General features: G+C 41.0%; 1 protein-coding gene and 1 long non-coding RNA gene across 7 annotated transcripts in view; one reads left to right on the forward strand and one right to left on the reverse strand.

Moving 5' to 3' along the window:
• Window positions 1-11652, forward strand: part of FERRY3 (FERRY endosomal RAB5 effector complex subunit 3) — a 20241-nt gene extending 8589 nt beyond the window's left edge. For 2 of the 6 annotated variants that reach the window (XM_085049800.1, XM_085049795.1), the window contains exons 10-14: window positions 989-1057; window positions 2549-2751; window positions 9062-9119; window positions 10443-10510; window positions 11402-11652. In XM_085049800.1, coding sequence (XP_084905926.1) covers window positions 989-1057; window positions 2549-2751; window positions 9062-9119; window positions 10443-10510; window positions 11402-11494 — 491 coding nt within the window. In that variant the 3' untranslated portion in view covers window positions 11495-11652. Of the gene's footprint in view, window positions 1-988; window positions 1058-2548; window positions 2752-2856; window positions 4225-9061; window positions 9120-10442; window positions 10511-11401 lie in introns of those variants that run through there. The other 4 variants (XM_085049799.1, XM_085049797.1, XM_085049798.1 and 1 more) reach the window with 3 other exon arrangements.
• The window catches only part of LOC146442943 (uncharacterized), a 23416-nt gene continuing 5437 nt past the window's right edge, over window positions 4377-22355 (reverse strand). Inside the window, exons 2-3 of the long non-coding RNA XR_014849510.1 lie at window positions 15135-15251; window positions 4377-12673 (exon numbers count right to left, since the gene is read on the reverse strand). This is a non-coding gene — a long non-coding RNA (uncharacterized LOC146442943). The remainder of the gene's footprint in view (window positions 12674-15134; window positions 15252-22355) is intronic.

Raw genomic sequence — 22355 nt, forward strand, 5'->3', positions numbered from 1 at the left:
CAGGGGCGAGTTGATGCCACTCTTTTGCAGTTATTTCATCTGTAAAATGGAATGTTTGGGTTCATCAAGAAATTCTGCATTAAATTCTCTCTTCCCAGAAAGAATGTGATATTCAGGTGGTGTCTTTGCTACCATAACAGGCGTCCTTTAGAATAAAGCAATATAAAAGTCAGCATGGGAAGTATGTCAGGCCATTCTGCTTTCCTAAGCTGCCTGTACAGCACAGACTTTATCTGTCTTTATTTTTTTATTGCCAGTTAACTGTAAATCTTTAAAAATTGCAGAAAAGGAGTTTATGACTTTCCCTCCTTCCTTTAAAGTGAATGCTGAAAACCAGATGCCAAATTGCCTAAATGTTTATACTTTGCTGACCCAAGCTTTGTGAATGGTTTTCCTTGCAGTTGTGTTTACAAATGGCTGGGCAATGCTCTGATCAGTTGGTGTTAAGGCAGTGCAATTGTCCATCATGAAGCTTTGTTTTCCTTGCAAAAAACTGCTTATGCGATTTAAATGCATCAGGAACATGAACAAGTATGAGTATATAGAAAAACAAGTTTTCTTGGGAAGCTGCCTATTGCTGTATCTCAAGGAAAATGGTCAAAGCTGTTTTTATTCTGCTGATTTATGTAAATCCATTAGCTACAAATTTGCTTTAATTTATTATATTATTTAGTAAGAGCAAGGTGCTATGTGGTTGTGGGGCAATTTGGAAAGCTTCATGTTATACCTGAGAATATTGTGTTTGCTTTCGTCCAAGTGAAGAAATATCATAGGAGGATAGTAAAAAAGGCAATGACTTGAGGTAGGATTCAGTTTGGTGTGTGTTGAAGACAGCAAAAACACTGCTACCTGTCTCCCTGCTTTCTGGGGACTTTTTGGTAACTTCATGGTCAAAATTCAAGCCAGATACCGGTACACAGAACTTTTCATGCCCAAGTGTAATTAATAGAGGATGTGTTTAACATTTGTTCCATGTGCTCATACACAGAAAACAAAATCAGTGGCAATGAAGATAAATTAAAGAATATCGAACGAAACCAGTCAAACATTTTGCCGGGTGAGTTGTGTTGCATTGATGCTCTCTTCTTGAAGCAAATTGTTTTTATACATTCACATTTTTAGCTCCAAAGTCAAAACATAAATTACAAACTAAACCCGAGCTGACCTCAATCAGAGGAGAAGGATGTTGCTGTGGCTGAGGCAGAGGACTGGGTGTCAGGACATCTGGTTTCTATTCCCAGCTTTGCCACTGCATCACATGGTATTGGGCAAATCACTTCTCTTTGCCTAACATTTCCTTTTAGAATTTGAGGGAGAAAAAAAAGGAGAACCTTTCGAAAAGGTGAAACTTCAACACTAGCAGCTAATTTTATTTTTGAAAATGGCTATATGTGCATCACTTTCGTCATACAGAAAACCATTTTGGAGTGGATGTGTTGACTTTGAGAAGTTCCTCTCTCAGGGAAAGTATCTTCTGTGATGTTTAGTAAGGAAAGCTGCTGTGGAATTTGAAGATGAATTTACAGTTGGAGGGGGGAGGAATTAAGTCCATGCAAGCCACTGGCTGAATGAGGGCTTCTTAAAATTGATTTCATGACTGTCTTAAATCTTGTTAGTGGGAGTGGATTATAAATCAACTTGGATCAAATAAATCCAGGTGTATCTTGCAGCAGTGGACTGTTTGTTACTGTTCGTGGATGGTCACTGCTGGGGATTCCTGCCTCCTTAGCAGTCACCCAGAAGGAGACCCATTCTCCAGCTGTTCCAGTTCAAAGAAAGGATCTTAACTTCAGTGACCAGTGGGAATAGGGTTGAAGGAAGATGTTTATCTGTTGACTGAAACAGTGGGGGCATTGCACACCTGCTTTTCTCTTGAGTGTAGACTATAGACTTTGGATCTCCAATGCAAAAGAACAGTGAAGAGACCTGAATTTCACTGCCCCTTATCTTTGATAAATGAATACCGAGTCTAAAAATATCCCCAACAAGATGTCTTATATATGTTGCTACTTTTTTCAAACAACTCTGTAACTCACCTTCCCACTACTCTGAATTATTTTAAATTCTAATGATCACTGATTTCTTTGAGTTCCAGTGCTGTATCTCAGCTGTTACATAACCCACTATCTTTTTGCACAGGCTCTGTGCATCCTTTATTTGAACCCATCCTTTTTTTGGCCTTTCCGCCTCCCACGTCTGTTTGCAATTCCATGCTTGCATTGTGTATTTTGAGTATCGCGCCTCCTCTGTGTTTGTTTTTCTGTTTTGTGCTATATAGAGATCATATCCTGTACTGGCACTGTTGTGGTTTATTACACCACGTGGCCATGATGGCAGTAGAACCCATCAAAGCAGGGAAGAGAGTGTGGGATGGATGTAAAACTGATATTCCAAGAGGGGTTTAAATCTCTGTGTATCTTTGTGTCTGTTCTCATCTCTGTTGTATATTTGTATTTGCCTTTTATCTTTCTTATATTGCGAAACAATTGGATTTCAGTACAGATCACCACCATGATTTCTTGCCTTCCTGGTTTGCCTTATTGTGCAGGAGAGTTCTACATCACACGGCACTCAAACCTCTCAGAAATCCATGTTGCCTTTCACCTGTGCGTGGATGACAATGTCAGATCTGTGAACGTGACCGCTCGGGACCCTGCCATCATGGGGCTCAGGAACATCCTCAAGGTCTGCTGCACACATGACATCACCACCATCAGCATTCCCCTCCTGCTGGTGCATGAAATGTCAGAAGTAAGTTAATGTCAAGATTTAGGTTGGGTTTATATCCTTGGATTTTTGCAAAGGGTGTGTTTCATGCTGATTTACGCCAAATGAGATGATTTTTCTCAGTCATAGGCTTGTGTCACACCACATGGCACTTGTGTCTACATGGTGACCCAAATTAAGGAGCTGGACCAATTAAAAACATCTCAGCCAACTGAATCGCTTGGAGTTTTTATTCCCACCCCTCCTTTTGGAAAATTTACTTCCTGGATCCAGCGCACTGCACAGTTGTACAAGTATTAATTAAGGATGAGACTGGAACTCTTGTTGCAGCAGCTCTTGCTTAGAAACTCTACCTTCATAGTTGCTGATGCAGTAGTGATACCAGATCCCCACTTCTAATTGTTATTAGCTATAAAACATTAAAACTAAGTTTCGGGAGCAGCAGAATTGGCAAAGCTTGGCTTAGAGTTCTGTAAATCTAACCATCCTCTACCGCCTCAGCCCTACACAGGAGCAACCAGATTTCACCTTTACTTTGAACTGTCTCCTCTTTCACTACCTGATTTCTGTCCCTGTTTCCTCTTGAAGTCCCCCCAAATACTGGCTGTGCAAGAGGCAGCATATTGCTGATGCTCCTTCTGTTCTTACTGTGCTGAGTTTTATAGTCTATCCTTTAGTGGGACTCTGTTGTAGAGCTGTTTTTTTAATCAGCTGTAACTCTTCTCAATACACAGTAATTTAAAACCATTGGCAACCTCCTTTCTCTGTCACACCTGGCTCACAGAGAAGAAGAGGGGGTGAGAAGTGATGGGCAGGGAGTACAGCGATATGCCTAATATCCTGAAGAGCTGGAAAGTCTGTAAACCTAAAGAAATGAGAAAAAGAAGATAATTCTGTAATCCATTCAAGGGTATCAGCAATAATTACAATCTGTTGTAGGTGGGGTTTTTTTTAAATAACCTCTAGATTTTTCACTTGTAAATTCAATATTACCTTTCCTTCTTTGAAAATGGCTGACTCACAGCAAGATAAAGGTTCACCAGTGGATTACCTTTAATAGTGGCTGGTTTTACAAAGGAATTTCGCTGGAACACAGAATAGAACTGACCCTCTTTTGCAGGATCAAAGTCTATTGCATGAAACGCAAGCAATGAAAAAGGTAAACGCCCAGTGATGAAGCTTCTAAAGGATGTATTTCCATACATAAAAGTAGACCTTCAGAAACAGATGAGATTATTTCTGAAATTTTTCATCTGTTGTATTGAGACATGGTTTTGGGCACAAATGCAAGTAATCAATGTGCAGAACAGCAGCCTGGGTCACTTATGGGACCCAGTTCCTGTATTTCAGGAATTTATTGATTTTTTTTCTTAATCCAGTTGCCACCTGATCACATGCTTCTTCTTATTTTTGTTTTCTTTGAGCATGGTTAGTTTTAGCTTCTCTTTGCATGTCTGTATTTTAAACTACAAATAAAACACATGAGCAAGTGTTCAATGTGCCTTGAGAGCGTATTGCTGTTTGGATGTGTGAAACTGAAGAATTATCTTCTTGTCTAGTGCTGGATTCTTAAAAGGTTGTCATGGGTTTTAGATAGGACATTGCCAGGAGGACGCACGAAAAAGAAAAAGGGCAAGCAGACTTCAAGCTTAAAGTTGCAAAAAGTGTTTTAATTACTTAACAGAGCTGGAGGATAAATGCAAGGTAAAAATAAACTTTTCATACAGTTTTTGTTCACTCCCCCCTCCCTCTTACAAACCTATAGTATTCACCGCCTTTCCTCCTTTACAATCCACAAGCTGGGTAGGGAGGCAGGGTGTAGGGTCTCTTTTCAGTCCACAGAGCAGATTCTCAAATTTATTCTTCACTACAATTCTTCTACCACAAATACTCTTTATCTCTACTTGTTTTTCTCTCTCTCCAGACAGCTTTTTTGCTCTCATCCCCACCCTCTTAAGAAGCAGTCTTTGCACTCCCCCCCCTTCCCTCTTCCCAAACCAGCAACACAGACAGGGGGCAGGGTGAGAGGGGTTCGCTGGTCAGTCCAATCAAGGAGACGGGGTCTCTGCTTAGCTACGGGGTCTTTTCCCACGAGAGACAGTCCTTTGAGAACTTCTTTGGCGTGGGTCCAATCTCACGAGCAACATCCCACCCGAATTCTGCTGCAACATGAGTTTTTTTGTCTGTAAGGTGCTGTGCAGACTCCCCCGAGCCGAGGCCAGGCTGCTTCCATCCCAGGAGCAAGGCCTTTCTCTCTCAGTCAAGGCCTTTTGCAGTTTTAACTCTTAGATGAGACTCTCACTGGTTCACAGTCTTTTCCAGGCATCCACCTGCTCCCCTGGAGTGAGCTGTGGGTGGATTTTTGCATCCTTATAGACTCCATGGGCTGCAGGAGAAACATCTTGCTCCCTCATAGCTTCCACCACGGCTAGCAGAAAGTTTTCAGCTCTGGTGCCAGGAACACTGGAGCACCCCTTTCTCCCCCCTTTTTCACTGACCTTGGCAATCTCCATGCTGTTCTCCCTCACATACTTTCACCTCCACCTCCTCCTCCTCCAACTACAAAGAAGTGAAAGAAGTGCGTGCCTCTTTTGTTTTGATTTCTTCTTAAATATGTTTTCACAGAGGCATAACCAGCACCTCTAATTGGCCCAAATTTGGCCAGCAGCATGTCCATCATTTTCAGAGCCATCAGAGATTGGCTCTGCTGGACTTGATGTAAAAGCTTCCAGAACTTGCACTCAGGACACACAGGAGCCATCTTTGTGCCACACCCCACCCCTCAGACACCTCCCTAGGCCTACTACAACAGCTTCTGAGGGGTCCAAATTTCTCATAGATGTTAAAAATACTTTACTGATGTTTTGGACCAATCAAAACTACCACAAAGGTCCTGGTAAAACAATTTGCCTTTTGTATTAAGTTGCAGGTCTTTGTGGAGGAAGCAGAAAGTGACCTGAATTGTTTTGGCACAACTGCTTTATGTGAGTTAAGGTTGCTTATTACAGTGCTTTGCAGCTGGCTGACCTGATTTGAAACACACAAAAATGTAACTCCTTGATGAGGAAAAAGTGAATAATGAGAGATTTCTGAAAGTTACCTTGAAATCAGTGCCTTTGGCCCCAGTTCTGACTCTGCGTTTACCACCTACATAAGAGCATTTTTGTGAGGTGGTTAACCAGAAGCCCACTTGCAGAGATGTTTCCATGCTTCCCTGGGACAGGCATTCATGAGCAGTGTTCCCTGTGCTTTTCCCAAAGGTTCTCTTCTTTTACAGATACAAGAGTGGTGTTTATAGCCTCACAAAAGTAATCACAGAATCATAGACTACTTTGCTTTGGACCTTAAAGATCATCCAGTGCCACCCCTTGCCATGGGCAGGGACACCTTCCACTATTCCAGGTTGCTCCAAGCCCTGTCCAGCCTGGCCTTGGACACTTCCAGTGATCCAGGGGCACCCACAGCTTCTGTGGGCAGCCTGTGCCAGGACCTCACCACCCTCACAGGGAAGAATTTCTTCCTCATATCTGATCTAAGCCTCTTCTCCATCAGTTTGTCTGTGTCAATCTCAATGAAGCCATTAAATTTCATTATTAGTATGAAAAAAAATAGTCAAGATTTCTGTTTTCCTGGTTTTTTGTTATGACAAGGAAAAGCAAAACAGATCTCTTTCTAGTCTGATCATTAAGTTATGTGAAGGAAAGAAACTGGATTTGATACCTAAGAAAGGCAAAAGCAGGCGAGTTTGAATTCAGGACAAGTGAGGTGTTTCTGTCTGATCACTGGAATCTGATATAAACTGGGGAAGGGAAGGGTCTGACAGCAAGGCATTGCTAAAAATGACAGAACTGGCACCTTCCCTTGGTAGTTTCAACTTCGCTTTTTGTCCTGGCAGCTGTGACAAAAATGTGACTCTTTAGTGATATCAGTCCAGTTGTCTCCATTACCATAATTTAAGACAAAATTGTTTTTAAAAAATGTGGAAATGAAAGGAGTGTAAGCTGTGTAGCAAATATTTATGAACATGGTTTGTTTCCATAGAGAGGTTGTGGATGGGTGTATTAACCTCAGATGTTTCTCTCTGAGTTTCCTGTCTTTAAATTTCTGTGTGTTCATCCAGTGTTTATAATTTGCACAGATACACGCTGACTTAAACACCTTGCTGATTCTTACTGAAATTAATCATTGAATTTTGGTTGGAAATCTTTTTCCCACGTGATGTTTATGGACTTTACTGTTTTCATTTCCTGATTATGACATTGGTCTGCAAAGGCCAAGCCCTAAGCAGCCCCATGTAGCAGCCTGTCACCAATTAAATGAAAACAAAATCAAAACAGTTGCAGAATATCTTCCTAATCAGTGAAGCTGGTCTTCCTTCCCCCCCCCTTTTTGCGTAGAAAAACTTAATGTGACAAAATGTTTGCATCCTGAAAAGGGTGTCTCTGCTGGTAAACAGCACCCAAAGTTCCAGGTGTTTTGGTTTTTTTTTTTTTTTCACTTTCTTGAATGCTATTAACCAAAACTCACTATAGGAGGTTGGCTGTTTGCTTTTTTTTGCTTTCCTGTGTTTTTCTCTGTATTTTGAATTGGTGCTTAGCTGATCCTTCATCATTTCCACAACAGAGAAAACTCTGGTAACGTGGTGAATTCATGAGAACATACATTTGTGAAGATGGATTAGAGTTGAATCACTACTATGTAATTTTCAGTTCTTGTGGCTTGCGTGGAAAAACATTCTGTAATTTCCCTGAGTGCCTACAAAGTTTAACCTCTCTGTTCTTCTAAAATAGTCCAAGGAATGGTGTCATATCCTGCTGTGTTCATCAGTCCTTCTAAGGCCTAGTTCCCATCACTGATTGTACAAGGTGCTCCCAAGAGAGAACTTTTCTTCTTAGTCACTTGTTTTTTACTTAAGCCAAAGCAGTGATCAAAACCAACAATAAACACATTACTTGTGACAGAAAGCACACATGGGCGGATGAGCTACAATAAAGACCAAGTGTTGCTTCCAGAATACTTAAAAAAGTCAAAAAGGAGCCACAACAGTAAAAAATACAACCCCAAACTTGTCCAGGACTGTTCTGTCTGATTAATGTGGTGTATATCCTAAAAGCAGCATATAGTGATGCAGTGATTTACATAATGAAAGTTTTATGACAAAATATTTCAAACTTACCCTGTTCTTAATGTACAGTGTATTTTTAGGGGATGACTGGAGATACTCCCACCTAAGTAGGAACTTTGGCTTTCAGTAGTAGTTTAATGAAGCTGCATGTTCAGTTTATCAGTTGTGTTATCAGTGGGTATTCTTAGATCACTTTGCTTCTCAACTTTCTTTAATCCTGAGAAACTCTTTGATTATGACAGATTGCACTGTGTGTTTGACATTGCAAAATAGAGACTGGCTTTAGTGAATAGAAAATTATATAAAACTTACATTTGAAAAGATACCTAGAATGATAAATTGGTTTCCACACCCATGTTCCTTTATTCAGACTAGAAAATGCTCATCCTCATGTTGAAGAGTACATCAGAACAAATAGATACTGTTTTCTTCTTTCTGAGAAGTGTTTACAGTGAGTCATTCTGTAACTGATAGAATTACATCATCATCATGTAATTGACTGTCGCATACAACCAGAAAATGTTTCATGAACTTTAAACTTAAATTATTTAGCCCAATGCTTGTAGCCCTATCTTAAACCACTCTGTTTTTCATGTCACATTTTCCAATTTAACTTTCAGTAAGTATTTGCTGGCTGTTGATATCTGAAACTCCTTCACCTGATGAAGATCAATTTTGTTTGTTCTCACACTTACCATAAATGTGTCGTTAGGGAAGAAGGTCTTCTTCCCATTCGAGTATTAGAGAGAAGGTTTTACTGAAGGCTGTAAGTATACCAAGAAACCTTAAACAAAATCAAGACCAGATAGGAGTCATCATTATGCCGTTAGGATGTAGTCTTTACCTTTTCATTGCTGAAGCATGAACCTGATAGTTATCAGTTGGATATTAGACTTTTTCTGCAGCTCCACAGGGGAATGAAAGAGCCCAGTTTCCTGTGGACTCAACAGCATTTTTATTCAACATCTCAGCTTAAGAATGTATAATATTGTTCTGACACTGGGTCTCCTAGCAATAAAGAGTGGCAGTGTTTTTATGGTCACCTGTAAGGTGTAGCCACTTGCCTAGAATGCTCTGGAAAACTGGGTCCTTAATGCTGCTTGAAAATGATGTTCTAGGGCAAAAATCTTACTGCTTTTAATAATTTCTCAGCTGCCTTTTCTGGCTAGATCCATGGGGCATTGAGGCTTTTCATTTCTTCATTTTTAGGAGATGACCATTCCATGGTGCCTGAAGAGGGCGGAGCTTGTGTTCAAGTGTGTCAAAGGTATGGGAGTGGATGCTCCAGAGGGACCTGGGGAGCCAGTCCAGAGCAGGGACATCAACTCATTATAGGTCTGGAGCAGCTCTCCTGTGAGGAGAGGCTGAGAGAATTGGGATTTTTGAGCCTGGAGAGGAGAAGGCTTTGGGGTGACCTCATCGGGGCCTTCCAGTACCTGAGGGGAGTCTACAGGAAAGATGGACGGAGACTCTTTACAAGCACCTGGGGTGACAGGACAAAGGGGAATGGCTTCAAACTGACAGAGATCAGGTTTTGGTTGGGTATTAGGTAAAAACAGTCCTCGTGACTCAGCATGGTTTTCTGTCTTTCCAAGTGGTGCTATTATTTTCTGCATTTTTGTGTGCTGCCCTTCAATAGTTGAACCAGTCCCTTAGAGTGTTTAAAATGTTGGTAGTGTTCTTTCAACCACCTGCTTGAAGAACTTCTTCATATTGTAATAGACCTTTAATACTTCATAATGGATGTGTCATTTATGTAATCCACTTTTATTAATCAAGTATTTTCCTGAGTGTCCCTATTTACCACGAGAGTATTCCTGTGGCCTTTGTAGTTCATTTGTAAAGACATGGTACTGTAAAGAACTGGTACCATCTGTCACCACTTGAGCAATAAGTGAGTGCTGAGCTATTTCCATATAGAATCAGCATAGAATCATAGAATAGATTGGGTTGGAAGGGAACCTAAAGATTCCAACCCCTTGCTGTGGGCAGGGACACTTTCCTCTATCCCAGGTTGCTCAGAGCCCCATCCAGCCTGGCCTTGGAAACTCCAGGGATGGGGCAGACATAGCTTCTCTGGGCAATCTGTGCCAGGGCTTCACCACCCTCACAGAGAACAGTTTCTTCCTGATATCCAGTCTAAACCTGCTCTCTGTCAGTGTGAAGCCATTCCACCTTGTCCTGTCACTCCAGGCCCTTGTCAATAGTCTCTCTCCACCATTCCTGTTGGCTCTCTTCAGGCACTGGAAGGCCACAATGAGGTCACCCCTGTTCCTCAGTGAAAGGAAGCCATGGAAAGAACTTCTAACACAGTTTGGAGAACCTCCTCACTTCTGCTGGTTGTCACTGTGCTGCATAGTAGGACTCAATATTCTGTTTGTCAGTGTTGATATTCTGCAGAACTCCTTGTTAGATTTTCCACATTTCATTCAGCTTGCCCAAGTCAGATTTAAAGACAATTGAGGACATCCTTAATTAAGGCAGTTCAAGCCCTGTTCATCTATGAAAACTCCCTCACTGCCTGATCATGCTGTAACTGTTGGGGAGTATTGTGCAGGTAATCTAGACAGTGTCAATGCTGTTTTTTTAGGTTTCATGATGGAAATGGCCTCCTGGGATGGAGGAATTTCTCGGACTGTACAATTCCTGGTACCACAGGTAGGTGAAACCAAATTCATATCCAACCTAGGAGACAGCTGGTAAAAAGTTAGATGTCAGCAGATATATTCCCTGCCCCTTGTGAGTGAGTTTAAATTAATCAATCTGGTGTATTTTCTGAGAGGATGCTAAAATTTCAAACTGGGAAGTTCATCTTTAGAAATGGTGAATGCATCACCTTTGAGAAAGAGACTTTTTTGCTGTTACTTACTCTGAAGAGATGTGCTAACCTTGCATTATATAACGTGAGGTGTTTATTAGTCATTCTATCTAGCAACAGGGAAAGTTGCAATACAGTGAGTTAAGTCATGCATCCACAAAAACGTTAATTACTCCAGGCGTTTGAAGTTAGTTGGAATTAAGATTCTGAAATTACTTAATTTGGAGTTCTAGCTGATCTTCAGAGACAGAAAGTTTTCTGAAGGTGGCCAGCAGTAGGTTTTCTTTGTTCTAGGAAGCAGTAAAAGCGGAGTTATGTTAGGAAAGGAGTAACATGTATTTCTTAACAAAGTAAAAAGCTGCCGAGCAAGGAGGAAGCCACAAATGAGTTCCAAAGTTGAATCTAATCCTGGAATGCAGAGAGCAGGACTCCTGTAGATAACAAGCAGCACTGTCTTGCTTATGTTTGGCCGAAATAATCCCTGGAACAAGAAATCTACTGGAAATGGATATATGGATATGTCACATAAATACTCAGCCAGTATTTTTAGGTCAATCTTTTTGTTTACTGGATTCAGTACAATTATAACACACAGTTTAAGAATGACCTTTGTTGTCTTATGAGCAGCAGCAATTCTCTTAAATACCAAGAAACGAAGTTGAGAGAAACTTAATTCTTCCAAACTACAGCAAAAAGCCAAAGCTTACCTGTATGTTGTTTTTTTTTTCCAGACAATTTCTGAGGAAATGTTTTACCAGCTGAGTAACATGCTGCCACAGATCTTCAGAGTATCCTCTACATTGACTCTGACCTCCAAGCACTGATTTCTGTGGAGCACTAACATGGATCCTGTTAATTGAGAATGAGATTAAGGAGATTCTCGACTAGAATGTCTCTTTCCTGTGGAGTGATGCCCCTGAAGTGGCATTTGTTGCAATTTCAAGAATAGTGTTGTCATAATAAAAGATAAATGCTGTCTGTACTTGGGTGATAGCAGCTGATTTGCACCTCTTGCTTTGTTTCAGCACAACACTGATGTTGAGTTCCTCACATTTATCTGAAAGACTTTCAGTGTAACTTGTATGAAATCTACATAAACATATAGGTAATTCTCATACATAGGTAGTAGGAATAAGAGCTTACGGTAGGAACAAAGTCTTCTGGCTGGTAACTTCTACATTTTCTGAATTTTCTCAGAGAATTTTCAAAAAATATGGAGCAGGTCAGGTGTCTCCTTAGAATAAACAGTGTAATTTGTCACAGTGACCACGGAGTAAATGTGTTACTGCCTCATTTTACTATTACAAAATGGAAGACTTGAATCAAATATTTACCCTGCTTCATTTTGTAGATCATGGAAGTGTTTAAAAAAAATCAAATTAATATGCACTTGTGAAAATAATGAGAACTTCTAAGTATTATTTCTTCTTCTTTTTTTTAACTATGTTTGCTTTTTGCTTTATTTACAGACTTCAGATTGACCAGTTTATTATATGAACAACTTTATAAGAACACTGAAGTATTCTGGACCCTGTTATATAGATAAAATTGGCTGTGTATTAATCATTAACGTTTTATGACTAATCAAAAATGCCAGGGAGACAACTAAAGGTGCAGCTAAGAAATTTCTTGGGACAAATTTGAATCCAGTAAAAAAAAACCTAATGAAACCACCTGTGAATCCCAGTGATCAGGGATAAGGGAGACATTGGGAACTGCTTTTTCCCCAATCATGGATATCTTGGAACTCAGCTGTAGACCCAGGAGGCTGAAATAACTGTCCATGGCCACAGGGAAAGTCCTGTCTGGAACTGGGATTCTTGGGATTGCCAGAACCACTGCTCTCACAGCAAAGCAGCTGTGGAGGCAAAGGTCCCAGTGGTGGGATTTCCAAATCCACGGTTCTGTGGTGTAGGAATCATAGGGATCCTGGCAGAGCAGGCTTTGACTCAGAAACTTCCTCCTATATACTGCTGAAATTCGTCACTCGGAAACTGGAGAACCTGAAAGCCAATTAAAACCCAAATTATTTTCTATCTTCATTGTGATTTTTTTTAGCTTAATAAATGTGAAGATTGTAAAGCTCTCTTTTGAGGGAGCTGCATAATTTGAAGTTCTCACAGAGAAGCAAAGGAATATTCACCATTTCACTATGATAATAAAGTCACTGCATAATGAACAGACACAGCTTAGTATTTTTATCAAGTCCTGCATGCTGCAAGTAATTTTATCAAGTCCTGCATGTCAGTGACCCAGCAAACATCTCTTGCTGAACTGTCAAATACTTTCTTCTCCTCTGCCAGCAACTTCTAAAGAAGAATCATGCAAGTAATGTGACCTAATTTGGTGTTCTAGAAAAGAAGGATGTAAATTCCTCTAGAACGAGCTGGATTAACCCTGTTGGAGCTCATTTTACATTGCTGGCAGTAAGCTGAAATCAAACTCTGGTCCCAGAAAAGCAAGTGGTCTAACAGTATTCTGTCTGGGAAAGGTGTAGAGAGAGCTATGCAGAGCTATATCTTTTCAGAAGTTGTAAGACATATCTGAGATGTGAAAAAGGTCTGTGTAACCTACTTACATTAGTTTTATATTTTCTTTCAGTCAGTAAATCTACCAACAAGGAACACCAACAATTTTTGAGCAAGAGTCTTGCTAATAGAATCTTGCTAATATTTCTAGACTCTTTGTTAATAAAAATTATGCCTGGTATTTTTGCCAAAGCGTGAAGACACCATTTAATTTAGTAGCACTTGTGTAAAACTGCCACTAATTTCTAGGAAAATAACTAAGCTTTTTGCCTTTTACTTTTGTAATGTTTGTTTTCAGTCCTCAGCAGATGGAATCTAAACTTGTCAGCAGAATAACCAGTTTGTTTTTCATACTGAAATGAACAAACAAGTTCTAATGATGAGGTTTGGAAAGTCAAAGTGGAAGGAAAGGTATGGGAAAACTATTAATTCTGCTTGCTGAAGTCTGACCCCTGTAAATGCTGAATAAGCCTGCCAAAGGGAATCTTTGTCTGGAGGATCTGTGACAGAACATTTAATATTCCCATTTTTCATATGTGTTCTCAAGGAAATGCTAACAGCAGATTTTTGCTTGTTTTTGTACAAAAACAGAATATAGAGATGGGCTGACCTAAGCTGTACTTTCTGTTTGCTCTGTGCCTGGCAGCTGTAGAATACAGGCTCCAATTTATGATGCAGAGCCACTTTAGGAATCCTGTTTCAGTCATGAAAAGCTCTTCAAGATTAAGAGGAAAATGACTTAATGAGCATGAGGTTTTCTATTTGTATATGCAGTGCAGATTCCTTGGAAGGGTGACAGTGTTTAATGCCATGAAAATGTCATGTAAAATTATACACATGGCTTGAATTGAAAAAAAACTCTTGCCACTGGGAGAAGTGAGGAGTCAATGCCATTGTTTAGCTTTTTTAACCTGCCCATGGTGACCACTGTAAACTACAGGTGCCCTTTACAGAGTCTGAACTGAGGTTATTGCAAGGAAAATAATGCCAAGTCTGGATTTGTCAAGGATGCAACTTACTGCCCTTCACCTCTTGTTACCAGCTCTAACACCTGTGTCTGTTTGCTTCTGTGGGAACTGGTGACAAAGAGGAGGAGAAGAATGCAGGTAGTTGAACACATGTACAGACATTGTCCTGGCCAGGTACCTGTACCCTGCAATGCCAGAAATGTCACTGTTAGTAGGTGGCACTGCCTGGACAGTAATATCCAAGGTCCCACCTTCTGCAATAGTTCCCTCTGGACAGCAAAATCTCTAGTTAATGAAGCACAGTTTAAAGATGAAAGAGTTATTTTACAACTTACCCTGTTGTATAAGAGGTGAATGAAGCCATAGAAAATTATTATGGAGAGGAGATATAATGTAAAGGAGGAAATTATCATTGAATGGTTTGGGTTGGAAGGGACCTTAACATCCAGTTCCATCTGATCGCACATTTAACCCAATTCTGCTATTTCTGTGAGATTAAAAATTGATCAGTTTATTGCATCTGTACCTCATTTCCCCCTCATTAGAGGAAAGTTTAATTTATGCTAGTCTAGTATTTTGAGCATTAGTCTTTCATGTCGCATTTACGCCTATTTTTTGTTGATGCTGTACCAAAAATGCAAAGCTATTCCCTGGTATTCACACCAGGTCAGATGTGTAAAGAGATGCCTGTCCTCTTCTTGTATCTTTGTCTCATGGGACCCTCAGGACAGACTATCAGTGCTGCATAAAATAAATTCATTACTTCATATTATATACTGGATGTGGTAGAAGTCAGTAGCAACCACAGGACTGTGGTTCCATGGGACCACAGATTTACAAGAATTATTATTATTATTATTATTATTATTATTATTATTATTATTGACAAACAGGTTTATTTCTGGTTGTATAAGTTGAAGGGCTTGATTTATGCTATAATAGCATTCAACACTAAGATGTAATCTTACCCCAACATTTAGAAGCAAGTTCTTTTGAAGATTATTTCTTGGCAGTTAGACCAGATTCTGGGTAAAGAATGATGATTCATGATTCTTTATTTCCATTCCCACTTCTGTCAGAATAACCTGCAAAGGGAAAAAAACAACATTCACCCTTTATAATAAAGGCTTCAAAAGAGAAAAGCCATGGAAACAAGTCAACTTAGGATGTTAAGTCAGTGTTGCAAGCTCTGCCAAGTGCAGCTTGGAGAAGATGAGACAGTTTGAGCAAGCAAAACTTCCTCTGGGCACTTTCTTTCCATGTGAGATATTTTTTAAATTGGGAAATGGACTATGGACTTCAGTATGTAATGCTCAGTTCTGGTCTCATTGGCCAGTTACTCTGCGTTCAGAGTAGTATTTTCAACAAGCCCTATACAGGGCTGAGAAAAGGTGGAGAAATTATCTCTGCTGGAGTAATTATCAGAACTATAGGAAAGAAAAGTCACTGAACAAAACAAGGCTATTGTGCCATGTTTGTAACACAGACATAGAAATATGAAGTATGTAGTATCAAATATTCTATGTAACATAGAAAAAGCCCTCAAAATCTGGCAGTGTTAAATCATGCAAGCACTCTGCATAGACCAGCACATAATGATATGCTATATCTCACTTTTCAGAAGAGCCATGGTAGGTACTGGCATGTTCCTGATGGCTGTTGCTGTCACAGCTTTGTCTAAATCTTGACACCAATCAAGGGGAATGCAGAAAAAAATATCATGATAGAAAAAGCACCAACCTTGTGCAGTCTGTGGCCTGCAGAATGTGTTGCTAGTTTTGACGGTCTTCTGGGTTTTTATTTTGGCACTCACCTTCTGCTTTATGTTTTGCTTCTGTCAATTCAATGTCTACCAAGTTCGCTGACTTACTCCAAAATTAGAGATGTAACTGAGAGCAGAATTTGGCCTTGTGTGCCCTGCCAAGGGTGCTAAGTTTGAAGAGATACATACAGAACAACACTGGCTAAATGGGAACTGAAGGGGTACATGAAAACCATCTGTGAATATTTACAGGATGCAAAGACTAAAGAGAAGGTGGCTTTGGACTGCATGTTCCAAGAAGAATTTCAGCTTAACTAACAGATAAAACTAACAAAGGAAAATAGGGAAGATTTAGAGAATTGATATTTCTGAAAACTTAGAAATCAGTCTTATAGTGTACAAACATTTCTCTGAGAATGGAGTGATATCCACTGTGTCATTTCCATGACAACAGGACGATACAGCAATGCCTTTGTGTTATAAAGTACTCTTAAGCTGCCTGGGAGATGGCAAGCTAGGGCTTCATGTCTGCCTTTCTGTTTGGTCAGCTGAAACAGATTGATTTCTCCCTCCCTCTGTTCCATCTTTGGGAAACAAATGGATGACCATCTGGGTCCAGACAGATGTGGTTCAACTCCAGTTAGCCTAATAAGTTGATTGATTTTAAATCTGCATAAAGGAGGATCCCATGCAGAAAAACTCCACATTCCTTCAAGAGATACTTTCCATGAAGGACAAAACCTTGGGGGAAGAAATCCTTAAGTTAAATTATTTCATGTTTAGATGAGGGGTAAAGAGATTCACATGCTCCAAGGCACTATCAGCTCTTTTCTAATGAGCATTGGCTCACTCTTAACAGTGCCAAATATCATCGGAGTATCTTTGAGATCCAGTGGTTTCCACAGGAGTTCAAGGCCCGTGGCCCCCAGACAGGAACAGACCCTGTACATGTAAATTTTAGGAGTATCTTGAACTGGGAAGTTACCAGAGTTGAAGCTGATTTTGTTGTCTCCCAAAAGTCTTATTTTAAGCTCTTTAAACTGAACCATAACAGCTCCTGCCTGGCATAAATGATAATCCTCCAAAATGCTCTGTACTCTCTCATGCAAGTCATTTATAGTGACTGTTTCAACTCTGTTCCAAAGAGAGTTTTAAACCCTAGCAGAAATAGCCTGACCCCACAAACAGGGGCTGCTTCCTTCCGCCAATCCTTGTGCGTGCAGCACCTAAGTTATCAGAGTGCTCCATTCCTACTGCCACAGCGGAAATCCTACCAGCACAGGCCAGCCAAGCCTCCTTTTTGAGAAATTAATTTCTCTCCCCACTCACCAATCAAAGATGGAAATTGCAGTAGGTCTCTGGCAGGAGCTTGGCCTCAAGCTTGACCAACTACACAAGAGGATGTGAGTGCTTCTGTTGAGTAGTTGTTTGGAAACCACTGCCTGACCACCAGTTGTTATCTTGGATGTGTTTTTAGCCATTTTGGGCACTTCTCCCTGCCCATTGGAAGTGGTTCTTTCTTTCAAGCAGTCCATAAATTATGGGCAAGTCATGCAAACTGATGTAGCAGCATCCAAAATGGCACACAGCACATTTATATCTTGCTTTTTCTTACAGTGGGAAATCTTTTGCTGCAAGAGCACAACAACATTTTCTAGTTTTTCTTCTCCCCGTGATTATTTTACAGCAAGTAGGTATTTATGGATGAGGACAATCAGGCCCTTTGCCTGTGTATGACACCTAGCAGGTGAGTCAGCACCTCCTGATGGCTGAGAAGTGGTGTCCCCAGGGGTCAGTAAAGGGACCAGTCATTTTTGATGTCTTTATCAAATGACTTGGACAGTGAGATAGATTGCACACTAAGCAGGTTTGCAGATGACACCAAGCTGAGGGTGCAGTGACCCACCTGAAGGACAGGAGGCCATCCAGAGGGACCTGGACAAGCTCAAGGAGTGGCCCACCTCTGGAGTACCAACACAGTAAGGACATGGAGCTGCTGGAGCCAGTCCAGAGGAGGGATACCATGGGGATCAGAGGGATGGAGCAGCTCTGCTGTGAGGAAAGGCTGAGACAATTGGGATTGTTCAGCCTGGAGAAGAGAAGAAAGGTCACGGGGACCTTTCAGTATTCCAGGGGGCACTATAAGAAAGATGGGGACAAACTTCTTAGCAGGGTCTGTTGAAACAGGAAAAGGGGCAGTGGGTTTACGTTAAAAGAGGGACGACTAACATTAGATAGAAGGAAGAAATTCTTTACAGTGAGGGTGGTGAAACACTGTCACAGGTTGCCCACAGAGGTCGAGGATGCCCCATCCCTGGAAACATTCAAGGGCAGTCTGGACAGGGCTCTGAGCAACCTGATCTGTTGAAGATGTCCCTGCTCATTTCAGGGGAGTTGGGCTACACGGCCTTTAAAGGTCACTTCCAGCCCAAATGCTTCTATGATCCCATGAAAAATGCATCAAGAATTTGGGAGGATGGGCTCTATACAATACATGCTGGAACCACACCTTTTTTTATTTTCCTCTTTTTTTTTTTCTGGGGAAAGATTCATTCGTTTGGGACTTTTGGGAAACTCAGGCCAAGCACATAAAGGAAAGAGCTCTCCTGCCTATCCAACCACCAACCAATGTCTCCAGTTTTGAGAATCCAAAATAGAGCAGGTTACCTTTCAGCTGGGGGATATTCAAGGCTTTCTGAGAGCCAAGCCAAACCGCCTGGAGTTTAGTGCATCTCGTAATTTAGGGGTATTTGGAATTGCAAGCCATTGGAAAATCCTGCAATGACACTGTGCTAGGGCACAGTCTGACTGTCTCCCTGTGCTCTCACTGATGGCAGCAGTGCTGTTACAACGAGCTCTTTAAAGAAGCATTCTGCTCACCAATAACTGGCCTGCTGGATCACCTACTTTTGTATAATCCATCTTAACTTTTATGGTGGAGTCACACAGCCAGACCTGCCAGACACTTTTAGAAACAAAGGATAGAAAACATAGAGTAGTCAAAGAGAGGTAAGGATGGGCCAAGCTGGGAATGGTGTGAGAGCCTTTAATTTCCTATTTGTGTGAGGAAGACATTGATAATGTACAGCAACCCAGGACCTATTAACGTGCACTCCTGTAGCCAGTCCTTAAAGGGGCTCCTCAAGGTGAGGATTATTGTGCCATGATCACAATTAATTTTCACAACATTATTTCCATGAGAGGTTATTACCCATTAAATTACAACATTCCCATGCCTCCAGGCTTCTTGTAACAGTAGGAGAAATGGTGGGCTGCAGAAGACAGCTGGGTTTGCACGTGGTCTATGTCAGTTTACTTAAGCAGAACCATTTTACTGCTGCTGGAGGAATGCAGCAAAAGGTCAGTGCTGAAACTCCACTAAAGTAAGCTGAGCACACATTCCATCTGCCAACATATGCTCACTCCCTACTTGATCAAAAAGGAAATTTCAGAGCTCTGCTGCATGCTTTCCTTGACCCTGTTCCACACCGCCTGTCCTGTGGGCATCAGACAAACCATTCTTTAATCCTGCATGGAATACACATTCTGCTGAAAGGATGCTTAGAATAGCTGCACATTAGCAGCAGCAGCAGCAGTGTAATCCTAAACTAGGCCCATGTGCAGGGAGAAGTGCAGGACAGCATAGAGAGGGATGTCCAGAGAAGTGTTACATGAATACATGAAATGTGTGGGTTTATTTCTTAGTCCTGTGTGCCCGTCACAACCTGATCCTGTCCAAATGAGACTCATCTTTGCAGGGGAAAAATAAACTCAACCTTGTTATTCAGCTCTTGCATTTTCTTCACCTGTTTTCTTCAAATGTTTCATCATCTGGAGTCTACCTGCTCTGTCACTGTCAGAGGAGGAATTCTGTACTAACAACATGCACAAGAAGCTGCACCAACTTAATTGGGCTGTTAAAATTTGCAGAAGTGAAGCTCTTGTAGCTACAAGAGCTTTTGGCTGATTTAGAATATGCCCTCATAACACCACTTGATAAAAATAAGACTTGGGTTTTTTAATAGAACAAATTACTTAGACTTTATATTTAACCACGGTCACTATTAAAGCTATAACTGGTTTTCAGAATATTTTAGGAATCTGATCTTGATCTTCCAGATGCTAAAAACCATCACAATAAATACTTTACACTGCGGTTCCTGATGAAGAAATAACAAGATGGCTGCAGTCTTAAATACCAAATTTGCTTTGGGCCCAGATTTGATACTGTTCAGAGTAACTGCTGGAAATTATCATTTCAAGGCAAGGAAGGGGGCAGCTTTGTACCAATGAATCTCACAAATTTGCATGATTTTTGTAGAGAGAGCACTAGTGTTCTAGTTACAGCCAGCTCTTCAACGGTGGGAAAAATGGCACCAATATTGAGGCCCCCTCGATGCACTGAGAGCAGAGGATATTTTGACATAGAAAGATGGGCTCCTTTCTGAAAACAGAACTTGCAGGCTTTAAATATATTATGCAATGACCATTGCAATCAACCAGATTAAAACAGGATTTACTCATCTCACATTGTCTTTGGGCTGTGCCTTGGGGGGAAGCTTCAGGCCAGTTTAACTGTAGAGTCACGGATTATGAGGAAAACATCTAAAATCATACACAGACAAAAACGTGAGTGTTACAAAGGTGAGGTTAAAGAATGAGGTCTTTGCTGGCAGATGCCAAACCTGTTTTTCTAATATTGCATTTTGCTATTGTATTTCACTATGTGTGATGAGCACATAGAACGAAATCACACTGAACAATGATTTGGACAATGGAAACAACGTGCTGCATGAATGTGGCAGGCATTTGAGGAAGAATCCATCACTACCCTCAGATTAGTTTCTTTTATCTGACTCCACAAGTTTGCAGTTGGCAACAATAAATTGTAGGAAAAAATGATACAATGAGGGTAGGGCTGGTATCCAGCTAGAAAGCTGGAATAACAGGTTGACAGGACTGTCATGTAGTCTGGCATTAAGAAATGCAGAGCCTTGACCCTGGGAATACCTTATTCCTGGCAATAGTCCCAGCTGGGCACTGATTGACAGGGGAGCAGTTTTGCATTGAGAAGAGGCTGGAGATCATGGTGCAGAGAAAGCTGAACCCAAATTTGTAGTTGTGGTGAGGCCTAGGACAGCCACAGACTGGGCTGCATTAGTCCGAACATGGCCAGGAGCTCAAGGGATGAGGGAAGGGATTATTTCCCATCACTGGCATATATGGTGTGCTATGGTCAGTTTAGGGCATCCCAGAACAGGAGAGAAGTCAACAGATGGGAGGAAGTCCAGTAGAGAGCCCCAAAGATGCACAGGGAGCACATTGAAGGTGTTCAAGGAGAGGCTGAAAGTGCTCACAGCAGCTTCTGAAGGATCAAGGGACGGCTCAGCTGTTTGGAGCATTTTTGACCAAAGGAAAAAAAACTTCTGTTTGCCTTGGAAAGATGCCTTTTGAACAAGACCCTGGATATCATCAGGGAAGTAATTCTGTCATCCTGCTGTAGAGAATTCACAAAATTTTGTCATAAATGCATGCCTTTATCAAGCACAGAAGATGCCAACAGGGTGCAACCCTATCAGCTCTCTGCAGGAACTGTACAAGTCTTGCAGAATGAACAGACAACAGTGGGAATGGGAAGAGGGTGGCAGAATAGGAAGGGAAGAGAAGTCAAAAATAATATCATTTCTACGGAAATTAAACAACAAATCACAACTGCTATCGAAGACGAATTACAAGCTTTAGACCTTCAGATGTTGCCTGCCATACAGGAAAAAGAACAACTTGAAAAACCCAGGAAAAAGTTCAAATGACTGCACGGATAGGTTTGAGAATTCTCCTTTGAAATCAGAGGGAGGATCCAGACCAATGGATGAAGAATTGACATGCAAGAGAAAGTCCTCAACTGAGCTAATGATGCACAACAGAAGGAAGACACAATTACCTGGCAAATTACAGAAATTGCCATTAACATTCTATAATGGATTACATAATTTAGTCTGAATAGTTCTATGTTCAGGAGTCACACAGAGGTCATCTGGGCCATTGGACAGAACTGCATCACCAACAACAATAAAAACAAAGGATTTCTTTGGTTTCCTACTCAAAATGTTGCTTAAACATGACATTCAGTATCCCTGTTCCTGCAGTGTCCCTGTTCCTGCTGTAATGAGAAAACTGTGCACATAACAAACTTAAACCAAATTAAACATGTCCCTTGTCATTCATCTCTTCTAATAAATAACACCAAGCAGATCCCTGTGGGGGTGGTGGCTGTCACTTCTGTTTTCTTCAGGTCAGCCTTTTACCCTTGGACTGCCTGTCCTTGTGGGGTGGGAACAGCTGAGGAGGTGATGAGAGAAGCAGAGTTGGCTGGTGGGCACAGTACCAGGTGGAAAGCCACAGGTTCACTGTGGAGTCACCACTCTGA

This window comes from Lichenostomus cassidix, chromosome 1Ab (assembly GCF_008360975.1).
Source record: "Lichenostomus cassidix isolate B80296 chromosome 1Ab, HeHo_3.0, whole genome shotgun sequence".
Lineage (NCBI taxonomy): Eukaryota > Metazoa > Chordata > Aves > Passeriformes > Meliphagidae > Lichenostomus > Lichenostomus cassidix.